We start from the raw sequence: 15,203 nt of genomic DNA, 5'->3' as shown, positions 1-15,203 counted from the left end.
CCATTATCTGTGGCGTTCTCGTGTGACGTCAGGAGGAGATGCCTTGGTTGGACTGCGCTACTGCACGGCTCACCCACCTTCCGACAGAGTCAGTCGGCCCAGCGTTTATGGTACAGCGTTTAGTCCGCCGGCCGCCGACGGCGGATCGTCGCAATTCGTTCGCGCAGTTGAAACTACGCCACGACACGTTTGTGCATGGAAGAATGTGTGTTTCTTTAGTTTGCTATTTTGTACACTGTATCAAGCTCCAAGTCCATGTCGCTCCCCACAAGCGCTGCACAAGCGCACATGCGACGCTTCCCTGACTGGTACGCCAGTAGGAAAATCTAAGGCCACACGAAGGCGGGAGAAAAGTCAGCGAAGCCAATATAAGTGCTAAGGAAATAAAATCAACTCAAACTTCTACCGTACAGCGTAAAACCAGGGAGCACGAAGCAATTTTTCGCAATGGGTGAACAAGCACAGCGGTCAGCAGGACGACTACGCATCTGCAAATGCTTCTCCGTCTAAGAAATGCAATTGCTAGACGTGCACGACATATTATGGAAACTTGGCGGATGCTTACTGCACGAGCGGAAAACAACAAATAGTCACATTAGCTGCTTAAAACGCTAAAACTAAATAAAAGTGTAAATTGAATATACATGATATAGCTTATATTTCCAACGTCGGCAGCGCTGGCCCGTGGCTGAGTGGTCTCAAATGCTGGGAATATTTTGCAAGTCGCAAGTTCAAATCCCCGAGGGCACTTTTTTTTTGTAAGCCGATTTTTTCCGTTTTCGGCCGATGTTTTGTATACTGAGTTCACGATTTTTGGGCCGTAACGTTCACTCCTCCACGAGCGAGTTCTCAGAACGCGCGCAGACTGACACTGTCGCGCTAGCCAGTTCTCGTTGGCGTGCTGTTGCCATAAGCACCGACTGCTTGCGGGCACTGGGCACACGCCAGAATCACGAGACCCTTGGCCTGGTGCGAACACGCTTTTTACGATGTAGGCATGAGTGAGGCAAGCTCCAAATATGGGGGAAAAGTGCATGGCACTTGAGCGTCTGCGGTGACACGGAGAGCGTTCATCCACGGCGTAGGCCTCGGCTAGTGATTGCTACGATTCCAAGCCGTCCTGGGAGGCTTATTTTGGGCATTTTACAGCGGACAACATGGAAGTAGCGCGGTATGACGATTACTGAGATATCGAGGATGCCCATCAGATAGCGTCGGATGCCAAGCATGTTGTTTTAAGGAACCGAAACCGAAACCTATTTGAATGCTAATTGTCGACCTCCTCCCGTCGTCACAGCGTTTAGTTGGTCTGGCCGCCGCAGACCTCGCATGGTAGTTTCTCTTCTTTCGAGCTTTATAAAAATATTACCGACTTGTCAACCAGATAAACGATGAAAAGTGTGTTAATTTGAGCCAGTCAACGCAGTGCGAGCAAAAACGGGAGCTTGACAAATTCACTTCAGTGTCTCTTTAATGGCTTCTGGGGGTATTGTTTGCAAAATGTTTGATACTTTCTAGGGTGCTTGTAGATATCTAGGATATTAAGTATCACCGGCTGTTGCCAAACGCCTAACGCAGAAAAAAAAATTGCAGGTTTTATCAATGTTTTCGGGAAGACACGATCACTAAATTCTCTGTTTCTATTACATTGTTGCAGTTTCTTGTGCATTAGCCGCATCACATTATTTTTACTGTGTTTATTCACCCTTGGCATCACAGTGGATCAGTGCCTCGTTTCACTCATTTCCCTTTCATGCCGTGTTGCAGGCTTAAGGTGAAGAAGGGCTACACGGGCCAGGACCTCACCCTCACACTACCCGGCAGCTTGACCTTCAACGACGTCGACTGGTTCGCCGTATACTGCATCAGCTACCAAGAGAACTTCGGAGACGTGCGCATACCCAAGAACCTGAACCTGCCTGCTGCTTGAGAAATGTGCCTCCACTCGCGCACAATGGCCCCCTGGAAATAGCAGGAAGAAGATATGCTACAAATTTTTAGGTGTGGCTTTTACAACGACACAAGACATTCTCACGTTACGTGCAGCAGTGAAAGAAGTTGCAGTGCTCACATCTGCAAAGCGAATTCAAAGTTGTAAGTGGTGTTTTGAAAAACAAGCCCACAATAAACCACACCTTTCGTCTTTATCAAGTTTTCGCTACGCTCAAGTACATTCTTAAACATGCTTCCGGACCCAGCCTCACACAATTTCTACGGCAACGACTTGACGGGCTGCTCTGCCTGAAGGCAAGAATGTCCCCCCACTGCTATTTACGAACTGTTAACGGGAGAACAAGAATATACAAGCCTAGATAGCTGCAGGTACAACCCGATCTAACGAAGTCACCGGGAACTGCGAAATATTTTGTTAAACCGATAAATCGTTAAACTTCGTGAAATAGGAACTGCCATTTTACAAGCAGTTGATCGCATAAATTCGGTGTCTAAAGAGAGTCACATCGCAGCACCTACCATGAAATCGTTATTGCGACGGCCGCAGCGCTCGCCTGCCGATAATGTAGCGATGCGCTGGAAGTTCACGCTGAAAGTAACAATAAAACGCTAGGGGTTCCGGGGGAAAGGAATTTATTTCCTCGCGAACAAGCCCGTGATTTTCGGCTTCGTGCACTTCGTTAGCATTGGGCGGGTAAATGTTTCGTAGCACGCAAGCGCGTTCAACGCGTATCTTGTACCACCTACCATACCTTAACCTTACATCTACCCAACTCGACTCACTTGATGCCCTCCTCCGGAAGACGTATAGGCATGCACTCCTGCTTCCCCCATACGCACCAACGCATCGCTTACTTGACCTCGGCATACACAACACCATACGGGAGCACCTAGACGCCCACCGCGTCTCCAACTCACACGCCTCGCGTCCTCCCCTACAGGGCACTACATTCTCAACTCTATAAAAGTACTACCACCCACCATCCCAATCCCGCCACTCCCCGTTCAACCTCACATCCGTAACAGCATCCGAATCCGCCCAATTCCTCGCCACATGCACCCTACTTTCCATTCAGCCCGCCGATTAGCATGAGCCAACGCCCACGCCAAACTATACCCACCATCACCATGCACACTATACACTAATGCCAACCCCTACCCTCACAAATCTGCGCTCTGTGTAGCTGCTGTTGGCCAACGCACATCACCAAACGTCACAGCGACCCGCCGCGGTGGCTCAGTGGCTAAGGCGTTGCGCTGCTGAGCACGAGGTCGCGGGTTCGATTCCCGGCCGCGGCGGCCGCTTTTCTGATGGAGGCGAAAAGCAAAAACGCCCGTGTGTACGAGATTTCGGCGCACGATAAAGATCCCCAGGTGGTCAAAATTAATCCGGAGCCCTCCACTACGGCGCGCCTCATCGTCTGCGTTGCGTCGGCGCGTTAAATCCTACAATCAATCAATCAATCAAACGTCACAGCGGCTACCATCCTAACTAGCATCACAACCACGGCGGAGGAGGCAGCCATTGCCCTCGCGCTCACCCAGCGCCCCACCCCCTAATTCGTCCTCTCTGACTGTCAGCAAGGCATCCACAATTTTATTCGCGGTAATATCTCTCCCATGGCATTGAAAACTCTCTCCGAAAATCCTACATCCGACATCATGACCCTGCTATGGACACCAGCCCACACAGGCGTAGGCGCTAATGAAGTGGTGCACGTACGGGCTCGCGAAATAATTCACCGGGTCGCCATTTTCAGTACGCCTACACGCGATCCCCCTGCAGGCAAGCCAACCTCCCTCCTGCAATACAGGAATGTTTCCCTGCACTGCCGCCTTCTTTCACGCCTATACCCACCCCACGCCTACACCTCTCTCCGGAGGCAGGCCACATGCTGCGCATCCTACAAACACACACCTTCCCACAAGAACACAACTGATACACAGTCATCCACACCTCTTTACTGACTCTACCTGTCGAACACTCATTACCATTCTCTCTGCGAATTCCCCGCAAACCCGTACCCCCCCCTTCCCTCCCCTCACCTCTTGTAGCAGATGTTGCGTGACCCGGAGGAGTCAGGCCAAGTCCTGACCACCTCCCGGGCCCTGGCGGTAGCGGCGGCCCTGTCGGCCTCTTGCACCCGATCCCGATGGACGAAAAACGTATTGCTTTCTCAGTTCCTTCGCGAGCCCGAGCAAAGCTCCTGAGCAAGTCAATAGCTTCCATCTCCTGGGCTGGAGCAGGCGCAGTAGCTTCAGCAGTTCGTAGGCCGCCAGCGTCTTCTGACACCTCTTGCTCTCCAGAAACAAACTGTACGATTCCGTCATCGTTCAAAACCTATGTCAAAAAATATGTCGTGTCGGCGCCTGCGTCAACACTCAGATAGTCGTGGAAGCTCAGATATGCTGCCACCGTGAAACTGTTCTCAGGAATTGAGCAGGACTTCTTCTTGCTCGTGCAGAGGGCTTGCGGAACTCGATATAGCCTCTGCAGAGGACGCCAGTTTATCTTGTACAGCTCCACAAAAACGGAACTAGATGCCTTGTTTCTTTTGCAGACGTGGCGCAATAGTCTTCGTGGTGTTTTGGAGGAACACATTCGAGATTGCATTTTTTTAATTTGTACGTTTCTCGAAATACATAGTTAAATCGACAATGGCGCTGAATATATTTTGTTAATTCGACTTCATAAAAGCATTGAGCCATATAGGCCCCTGTGGGTGAAACCGAATTTGGTCGTTAGATTGCGAAATTAAGATAAGGGTTTATATCGATTTGACTTTATAGCTGGAAAACTGTGAGTTTTTTGACGTCAGCCTTACTTATTCGGCCACAGGCCCTTTATGTATTTGAAAGACTACGCTGCGGGAAATATATATACTACAATGAAGCTAGCATTTCTGCACTACACTAAGCAATCTTACCGCACAAAAGCCATAAGCTGACGTTATCAGTAGCGCCATCTTGCCGATCTGGCTAAATGACTTTTCTTTTTTTTAATGCGTCGTGCTGCTGAGCCCAAGGACGCGGGCTCGAACCCGGCCGGCGTGGCCGTTTTTCTGATTGAGGTGAAAAATGAAAACGCATGTGTATCGAGATTTCGGCAAACGTAAACGATCCCAGGAGGACAAAATTAACTGATCCCATCACTACGCATGTTTTATAGCCCAAGCGTACTCTCGGCGTGTAGAACACCAAAACTTTAAAATTTTTAAAAGCCAGTAGCGTTACTATTATCCCTTTCACGCCCACAAACTAAGTTGTCACGACTTTACATTTTTGCCTTATTTGGAACTCACGCACTCATTTTTGAGCTCTGGTATGTTGCGTTCATGTCAGAGGATTGGCCTCTTCGTTATGCAAAACTTTTTTGTTCACTGGTCGCTGCATTTTATAGAAACGCATCATCGTTTCGTATGAAGCAACCTATCGTCACATAAAATGTTAAACGAACACCACTCACAAGTTGATCACGTAGTAGGTCTGCTCTCAAAGTGGTCGCCATTTCACAGCAATTAAGTTAACCGTCCGGGGTAGCTGAAAGACTTAGCGCTGTCTTTATGTAGTGTTAGTAGCAATCACACCAAGAAAAACTCAATGCTGGTGCCAAATGTTTGGACGCCCTTTGTGGTGCGCTATCCTCGTCTAAGTAGCTTCATAAATGTGCAGTCGAAAGAGATATGTAGTAATCGCACTGCAGAACAACTTTTAGGGTTCACACCGCAAACTTAGCACGCGAAACTGGACGGTGCTCCCGGTGTCTGCATGTTTCCTTGTGTGGAAAGGAACAGCCTGCCCTCGAACCACCTGCATCCCCCTTTTCTGGCGGTTCATTTTGAACTTGTAGTTTCAGAAACACTGAATAGAGCTAGAACTATCGTTTGCCCTGAACGGGCAGTTGTAGTGTTAGGCGGACATTAACATGTACCGTTAGGCGGACTTTCACATTTTGTGAACGTTAACAGTTCAGGTTGAGGTTCCCACGTAAAATACACACCCCACTTGAGAGAACAATTAAAAACCGAGGCATTTTCCAGCTGCGATGTGAACAACAAACGTGAAAAAATGCCAAGGTCCACTCGCGAGAAAAACACTAATCAGAGCGAGAACAAGTAAACCAGAAATTCGCTCACGGGTATGCAGAGATGGTTGGCGCTTTAAGTGAGCCGACAACGCGACGTAACTTTTCCCAGCCGCGTTATATCTACTTTACGCTGCTCGCTTTTGAATTCAAGTCCCACAAGATAAATATGGACCGAAAGGATTGTTAAAAACAGAGGTGTCCTTCCTTCGTGTACGTGTGACTGCATTAATGTGGCGGTCCCTTGGACATCAGCCTCTGACTTTAGGTCTCCACGAAGGCTCATAGTTTCAAACAAAATTCACGACGAATACGGTAGTAAGCGTCGTAGGCCACCAGTAATGGCGCCATGAAAGAACACTTGGAATTACGGAAAGGGTGCGAATGCCCTTATCCGTTTTGCAGCACTTCCAGCAGGCGGTAATTAACACCGAGAGATACAAGGCATCCCGCGCTCCGGGAGCTGTACAAATGGCAGTAATCAGTAACCGTAGTTACTAATAATTTAGGCCACAATTATAAAACCCCGTGTAGCTTTTATTGTGTTGCACAGTCGACGTTAACCTGTTTTTGTAGACCCGCTGCTCCCTTTCTTGCCACTGTGGGAAGCCGCTAATGCTTTTGCTCGCTGTGCTCCCAAGACGTCGTGTAGGCATTTCTGAAAAGAAAAGTGCAGAAGAAAAAAAATCCTTGTACAACTTTGCACGACATGACAATGCTTTCATGCTATATTTCCCCTAGCTTTCTTGACTGTTCAGAAAAGCTTTCTCGCACAGTTATATCATTGAACAAAAAGCCCTGATTCCAGTTCAATGTTTAGGATGGGTGCTGGTTACTGTGTACAGGGTAGTTGGCAGCAATTTGAAACACTGTGGCACGTAGGCGCGAACTATAGAAGTCATTCAATGTAAAGAAATCTTCATGGTGTGGCACAACGCAAATGGTAAGACATGAAAGAAAGAAACACCGGACGAGTGCTGTCCTGTGTCCCTTTCGTGGCTTGTCCTTTGCGCTATGCCACACCATGAACCCCTACCAACTCGCCCAACCAGCCACTTCACTGCAAAGAAATCTGTCTATGAAACTTTCGCCAGGCAACGGTCGTACCAGCGCTATCATATCAAATAAATAATGAGAAGATTTAGCAGCCAAACAATAAAAGATTTAAGACCTATGTTGACGTCAGAACTATGACGTAATAAAATATATTAGCCGCATCTCAGGAAGTGCAGCGAAACTCCTGGGACAGTTACTACAGAACAGTAATTTTCCTTTGCTCTCAGAGCAAAACTATTGTTCACATATCGGCACACTTATTCATTATGCTTGGGAATGCCGGCGCCTGTACGACACAGTTTACAAATGAGTGCAGTCTGTTAATGATACAGAACCAGTTAATCGATTTGTACTAAACAATTTGAAAAGGCTCTCAGTATGACAGACAGCAGCATAAGCATGGGTGGTTGGTATTCCAAGATCGCAGGAGCTATGTAATACTCATGTCCTTCACGAGGTCGCGGGTTCGATTCCCTGCCGTGACGGCTGCTTTTCTGATGGAGGCGAAAAGCAAAAACGCCCGTGTGTACGAGTTTTCAGCGCACGCGAAGATCCACAGGTGGTCAAAATTAATCCGGAGCCCTGCACTACGGCGCGCCTCATCGCCTGCGCTGCGTCGGCGCGTCAATCAATACTCATCCCTACAGTCAATCAATACCCTACAGTCAATCAATACTCATATCTTTTCCGAAAAGGAAATGCCTTCGTACATTTATAAAAACAAGAGACTGCAGTTTAAAAATTCTGTAAGTTCTTTTCGTGTTGCTACCTGTAGATATTCATTTTTTTATAGTATGATTCGAAACTAATATGTCCGTTCGTCAGATGATGTTACCACTGTACTAAATGACGTGTTTCAGCACTTTGTGAATGTTCATTGATAGCTGCTCTTTTGTTTCGATGCCCCTGCCGTAATTTCTGTTTAGGACATGCTGGTAAGTTCAAAAATAATTACGTTTAACATGTAAAACCTGGCTTTACAGGAGTCGAGCGCGTAAACCTCTGTTAAAAACAGTTCATGCAGAAGCTGTCCCTTACTGCGGATTTCCGCCGGAATCGACAACTTTAGTGTCATCAGACATTGTTTAAGTGGTCACTAAATACCTAATTGCTAGGCGGAAGGGGCAACATTAGGATGCAGCTCGGAGTAAATAAAACTGTGGCAGTTAATCTCAATTCCACAAACACCCTCACAAAACGCATCGAACACGGTAATGGTGTCGGTGTAAGAACATTTATATCCAAATAACCTTCAGTAATAGGAGAAAAATGCAGCGTCAATACACTGCATAAACCGGAAAACAGTGCGGTGCGATTAATTTCGCAACTTCACAGCTGTTCTCAGTGTCTAATGCAAGACCCTTAGGCCCAATTTCAAAGCTGGCACGTAGTGGCAAATTGCATTGTCGTTATATCAGATTTACTTTCAGCGTGATTGAAAACTTCCTGCATCATAAAAATAGGTCAACACAATCATTCGCAGCGCTGTAAGAGTTCAATCGTCCTATCAGCTCAAGTGCAACGACGTCATACGATTATGAGGCAAAAAAGGTACTTTTTAAACTTGAAAGAAAATACGAAAAGAGCCTTACTTCCACTGCGTCTCACAGCAAAAAACAACTAAAGCTGGCACGCTGACGTTTCCAAAGAGGAGAGAAACTAGACACAAAACTCAATAGTATAGTGGCGCTGCTCCCCTGTCACCACTACTAATGGTTCTCGAAATTTCGCAACGTTTTTTGCTTGGGGGCCTTTGCGCGGTTCTGGAGCGATTGAGATGTAACGAGTGAAACTAGCAATCAAGTTTCAACAATAAACTCATATCTAGGCTATAATAGAGGAAGAGCGAAAAAATAGAAAAAATCCTTTCCTAGTATGCAGTTCCGACTAGTGGAATATCATACCATGACGTTTGTCAACGATATTGCCGCAATCATTAGTATTCATTGACACGGCGGATGGTCAACCCCCACATTATCATCATCGACTGACGGCCAGAGGAAGACGACGTTGTTGGCTCTCGACAAGTGCGCTGTCGCTGTTCTTGGGACCCGACGAGTTCGTGGCAATAAAGCCAATTCCTTCAACCCTAAACCACCAAGGTCCATCGTCCTATCGGTGACATTCTGGTGGAGGAGCTGGGTACGTTCACCCTATGTCCAGCGGCTCTCGGCGACCCCGCGAGGCGTGTCCAATTCTAAGCCCAGGCCGGCGCGCCTTCTTGGAGAACAAGGCTCGCACGAGCAGGCGGCTGCAAGGCCGTACTCCGGAGTTCGGACTGCTACCAGACGGCCGGAGGACCACTGTATCTTCCAGGATGACGTCACAGGCACAGCAAACCGATGCACCTTTCTACCCCCTTGTGCACTGGCCCATAATCCCAAGAAAACCTGCCCCATTCCACGGCGATGCCTGGATAGATCAGTATGAACGGGTGGCTCGTCACAACGGATGGACCTCAGATCATTGCCGGCAAAGCTTCTATTTCGCATTGGAAAATACGGCCCGGATATGGTACGAAAACAATGAACGATCGCTAACATCGTGGGAGGTTTGCAAGGAGAGACTGAGCCGAGCCTTCGGCAACCAATACCGACGGCAAAAGGCTGAAGACCTCCTTCAACGCCGAATCCAGGGCGCGTATTTCCAAACGCTTCGCTGCACAGAGCACCCACGTGACATGTCTGTTCTCGCGATGGAAAACGGTAATTCAACGTGGTCATTGGCTGCGCCCAAGCCTAAAGCGACCTAAAACATACCAAATCACCATTATTAACAAAAACAAAGCGTAGATTTGAGATTTAAAAAAAAATTACATTTAGGAAAATATACGCAATTAAAAAAAAATAACTTACGAGATAGACCTGCTGGGGCTCGAACCCAAGCCGTCAGCGCCAGCACCCAGTGCTCTACGTCAAGGCTACAGAGCCAGAACGGTGGGTTTGTTTTAGCAGGAGCCTAAAAGAATACCGCGCGCAGTGACATCACACATGTTACGTGCGTGCTCTGTGCAGCGAAGCGTTTGGAAACACGCATCCAGGGCCCTAACGAAAGCTTGATAAGCTTTGTCGAAGACGTCCTTCGGCTGAGTACCCGCGCCGACCCACAAGCTACTGACGAAAAGAAGTTACGCGCATTGATGAGGGGCGTGAGGAGTGACATCTTTGGTGGCCTTGTTCGCAATCCACCAACAACAGTCGAGGGATTTGTGACGGAGGCAACGAACATTGAGAGAGCTTTGACAGCCAGGAACGATCACTACCACCGAATGACAGATGCCCCGACGATTTCAGCTTTTGCATCGGCCCCCTTCTCAAACCATGCATCCGAGGGATACATCCGGGAGCTCATCCGGGACGTTGTTCGAGAAGAGCTCCAAAAGCTGCTGCCGTCTTCGAAGTCGCCAGCTTCTATTTCTCTCGTTCAGACTGTCCAGGAGGAGGTGCAACAAGCTCTTGTTCCTGGTGGCCTAGTCGATGTAACCCCCCAGCGCCCGGCCACAACCTATGCTGCCATTACCAGCCAACCGCAGTTGCTTACTGCTGGGCCGGACACGAGCGCGCCGCGACGAGAGAGATTTGCCCATACAGGCTACCAGCAACCTAGGCAGCAGCAGCGTGGACCCCGAAAGACGGATTTGTGGAGGACGGCCGACAACCGCCCACTCTGCTTCCACTGTGGTGAAGCCGATCACGTGTACCGCCGGTGTCCCTACCATGAGCTTGGGCTTCGAGGGTACCGTCCCAACGACCCACGCCCGAAGTATGGCCAGCAGCCTCCAGAAATCGAGGACTACCTTCGACGCTCGTCTCCGCCGCACGAGGAGTACCTTCGCCGCTCGTCCCCGCCGCGCGAGGACTACTTTCGACGTCCGTCCTCGCCGCTACCCCCTACTGTTCGAGGAGCTCGCTCGCCGTCCCCTCATCGCCCCGCCTCACCTCTTCGACGATCTCGCCGTGAGAGTCCGTCTCCCGTTCCTCACCGAGAAAACTAACCCCGGCAACCCCTGGAGGTGGTGTTGCCGATGTCGCAAATGGTGAAGAGCCTCCACGAACGTCGCGACGCCCGGACCATACCGCCGACAATGCGCATGCCGTGTCAAATAACCTTGACATCATTATCGACGGCCGCGACGTGACGGCGCTCGTGGACACCGGGGCAGACTATTGCGTCTTGAGTGGGAAGTTATCTCGTAGCCTTAGAAAAGTAACAACGCAGTGGGACGGCCCCGACATGCGCATGCCGGAGGTCACACTGTGGCGCCGATAGGACGTTGCACCGCCCGCGTCGAAATCAATGGTGAAGTGCGCCCGGTGAAGTTCCTCGTACTGGAGAACTGCTCCAGGGACGTTATCCTTGGGATAGACTTTTTGACCGAATATGGCGCCGTCATCGACCTAGGAACGAACAGGCTTACGCTTCGGACACCTGCACCTATTCAAGAGATCCCTCCGTTGACGGCAGCACCGGTACGTGTCGTAGCCGATCACGTGAAGCTGCCCCCGCGCTCCAGCGTATTCTTGTCTGTACAGGCAGATATGGCAACTAACGTAGAGGCTCTGATCGAGGGCAGTGTCCAACTTCTTCTAGAAAAGGGGGTCGGCATTGCTCGAGGCATAGCAAACCTTCATGAAGGACACGCGGATGTCCTTGTTACGAACTTCCGGAACGAGCCGCAGCATTTGACGAGAGCAATGACCGTAGCTTACCTAGAAGGAATTGCCGACTCCATTGACGATCCTTTGCTGTCCGAACTGACTACACGATCTGCAGCCCGGAAACCAGGCATGACTGCGTCCATCGAATTAGACGTCAATCCGAAGCTTTCGCCCTCAGAGCGGCACGGGCTATCCCAACTGCACGACGAGTTTCGGGACTGTTTCGCTGCAGAAACCGGTGTTGGCAGGACCAGTGTAGCCAAGCACAGAATTATTACTGACGACATAACACATCCTGTCCGTCAACAACCCTATCGCGTTTCTCTAAAAGAGAGGAAAGTTATCCAGGAGCAGGTTCGAAACATGCTCGAGGATGACGTTATTGAACGGTCGACAAGCCCCTGGGCCGCGCCGGTTGTGCTTGTAAAAAAGAAAGACTGAACGTTGCGGTTTTGTGTAGATTATCGGCGATTGAACAAAGTGACTAAGAAGGACGTATACCCCCTTCCACGCATTGATGACACGCTTGATCGGCTCCGTCATGCTCGTTACTTCTCGTCTATTGACTTAAAGAGTGGCTATTGGCAAATCGAGGTTGATGAGCGGGACAGGGAGAAGACTGCATTTATTACACCAGATGGCCTGTACGAATTCAAAGTTATGCCGTTTGGGCTATGTACAGCACCGGCAACATTCCAGCGCGTCATGGACACGGGCCTCGCAGGCCTGAAATGGCAGACCTGTCTTGTTTACCCTGATGACGTCGTCATTTTTGCTTGCACTTTCGAGGAGCACTTACGTCGGCTGAGAGCCGTGCTTGAAGCTCTGAAAACCGCCGGCTTGACACTAAATCCCAAAAAATGCCGATTTGCTTATGACCAGCTCAAATTTCTTGGCCATGTCGTCAGCAACGAAGGAGTACGCGCTGACCCGGAGAAGACTGCTGCAGTGAGCACTTTCCCGAGACCATCAGACAAAAAGGCGGTCAGAAGGTTCCTAGACCTTTGCGCCTACTACCGACGTTTCATTCGGAACTTTTCCCACATTGCCGCCCCACTAACCCACCTCACGAAGGAAGATGTTCCGTTTGAATGGAAGCATGAGCAACAACAAGCTTTCGAAGGACTCGAAGAAGCGCTTCTGACAACACCTGTTTTGGGGCACTTCGACCAGGAGGCGACGACAGAAATTCACACTGACGCTAGCAACAAGGGACTTGGTGCGGTACTTATTCAAAACCAGGATGGCGCTGACCGAGTCCTTGCATATGCGAGCCGCGTGCTCTCTAGGGCGGAGAGCAATTACTCCACTACTGAAAAGGAGTGCCTCGCCGTCATTGGCTATCACTACGTTCCGTCCTTATCTTTATGGGCGCCCGTTCCGCGTGGTCACTGACCACCACTCCCTATGCTGGCTGGCCAACCTCAAGGACCCGTCTGGCCGTCTAGCACGGTGGAGCCTGAGGCTACAAGAATTCGACGTCATATAGCGTACAAGTCTGGGCGCAGGCACAGTGATGCTGACTGCCTCTCTCGAGCTCCCATGGGGTGTGGGCAGGCTGTTACCGACGACGATGACGACGCCTTCTTGCGAGCAGTCAGTAGTGCGGACATGGTGAGACGCCAACGGAGCGACCCTGAGCTCAGGCAGGTGATCGCCTACTTGGACGACCAATTAAGTGCTGTCCCTAGAGCCTTCAAACGTGTTGTGCACGCGCTCACTCTTCGGGACAATGTCCTCTACAAGAAGAACTTTGCGACTGGCGGTCGCTCGTGGCTCCTGGTCGTGCCGGACAATCTACGCATGGAGATTGTTGAGAGTTGTCACGATGATCCCACTTCGGGACACCTTGGTTACACCCGTACGCTAGCGCGAATAAAGGAAAAGTATTATTGCCCTCATCTTCCCAAAGCTGTACGTCATTACACCCGAACATGCCGAGAATGCCAGCGGCGAAAGAGGCCCCCAACACGCCCTGCCGGACTTCTTCAACCGATTGATCCTCCGACAGCCCCGTTCCAGCAAGTTGGAATGGATCTGCTAGGTCTTTTTTGTCGATCGCACGCAACCGCTGGACAGTTGTGGCAACGGATTATCTGACCAGATACGCCGAAACCAAAGCCCTTCCATTCGCAACCACATCGGAAGTAGCTGCTTTCTTTATCCAGCACATTGTTCTACGACATGGTGCACCAGAGGTTCTCATCACCGACCGCGGTTCCGCGTTTAGAGCTCAACTAACGCAAGACATTCTGCGCCTAAGTCACACCAGTCATCGTAGAACTACCGCATACCACCCTCAAACAAATGGACTGACAGAGCGCCTGAACAAGACTATTACAGACATGATGGCGATGTACGTCGATGTGGAGCATCGAACATGGGACGTGCTTTTACCTTTCGTAACCTTCGCTTACAATACTGAAATCCAGGAGACAACAGGGTTTTCTCCGTTTCACCTGGTTCACGGCCGGCAAGTAACCACGAGGACGCTCGGTTGGTCTCTCAGCGCGCAGAGGAGGCCCGGCAATTAGCCAGAAGCCGAATTTCCACCCAACGGTCAGTCGACGCTGCTCGCTACAATCTTCGTAGACGTGACGTACAGTTCAGTCCTGGAGATAAGGTGTGGGTCTGGACACCCGTTCGACGCCGTGGGCTTAGTGAAAAGCTTCTTAAGCGTTATTTCGGGCCGTATACAATACTGCGCCGTATCAGCGACGTTAACTACGAGGTACTACCGGACACAGTGCGTTCTTCATCCCAACGACCTTTACGTCCGGACATTGTACATGTTGTGCGCCTCAAACCCTACTTTGGTCGCTAGTAATCCAGCCGTCACTTCCAGAGTAGCGCATGGCAGTTTACGTATCCACTCGCATCGGGACGGTGCGTTTTTGAAGAGGGGGTAATGCCGCAATCATTAGTATTCATTGACACGGCGGATGGTCAACCCCCCCACTATCATCATCGACTGACGGCCAGAGGAAGACGACGTTGTTGGCTCTCGACAAGCGCGCGGTCGCTGTTCTTGGGACCCGACGAGTTCGTGGCAATAAAGCCAATTCCTTCAACCCTAAACCACCAAGGTACATCGTCCTATCGGTGACAATATGATCATTGAACGATATGATATGACGATATGGTCAAAGGTTCAGCAGTTTATTATGTTATGTCTTTTCAGTTGTTGTGTAAACCAAGTGAAAACAAACCTGCCGGTTAACCATTTCTTAACGTTAGACCTCCCGACGAGAAACGAGAAGCATTTGGGGCCCCTTCTCTACAGAACGCATCCTAGCAGTAGGTGTTTCGGACATTTCAGCATTCCAGCTTGAAAACCTAGCACTACCTTTGTGGTTGTATTTGGAGAGAAGGAGCCAAATTAAGGTCTATTTTTTCTAACGTGCCGCTCAAATACAAGAGGGCAGCGCAATGGGGTACTTCAACGTGGGCCA

General features: G+C 49.8%; 2 protein-coding genes across 2 annotated transcripts in view; one reads left to right on the top strand and one right to left on the bottom strand.

Annotated features, from left to right (window-relative positions):
• LOC144153904 (protein Skeletor, isoforms B/C-like) overlaps positions 1-2,147 on the top strand; it is a 37,766-nt gene extending 35,619 nt beyond the window's left edge. The window contains exon 6 of the mRNA XM_077685654.1: positions 1,768-2,147. Within this exon, the coding sequence (XP_077541780.1) occupies positions 1,768-1,930 (163 nt within the window). The 3' untranslated portion in view covers positions 1,931-2,147. The remainder of the gene's footprint in view (positions 1-1,767) is intronic.
• Positions 2,148-6,545: 4,398 nt separating this feature from the next.
• Positions 6,546-15,203, bottom strand: part of LOC144153974 (uncharacterized) — a 54,246-nt gene continuing 45,588 nt past the window's right edge. Inside the window, exon 14 of the mRNA XM_077685776.1 lies at positions 6,546-6,695. Within this exon, the coding sequence (XP_077541902.1) occupies positions 6,597-6,695 (99 nt within the window). The 3' untranslated portion in view covers positions 6,546-6,596. The remainder of the gene's footprint in view (positions 6,696-15,203) is intronic.

This window comes from Haemaphysalis longicornis, unplaced genomic scaffold (genome assembly GCF_048455015.1).
Source record: "Haemaphysalis longicornis isolate Haplotype H1 unplaced genomic scaffold, Haemaphysalis longicornis Haplotype H1 scaffold_9, whole genome shotgun sequence".
Classification (NCBI taxonomy): domain Eukaryota; kingdom Metazoa; phylum Arthropoda; class Arachnida; order Ixodida; family Ixodidae; genus Haemaphysalis; species Haemaphysalis longicornis.
Note: the sequence above shows the minus strand (reverse complement) of the source record. Positions and strands in the feature narration are given on the sequence as shown.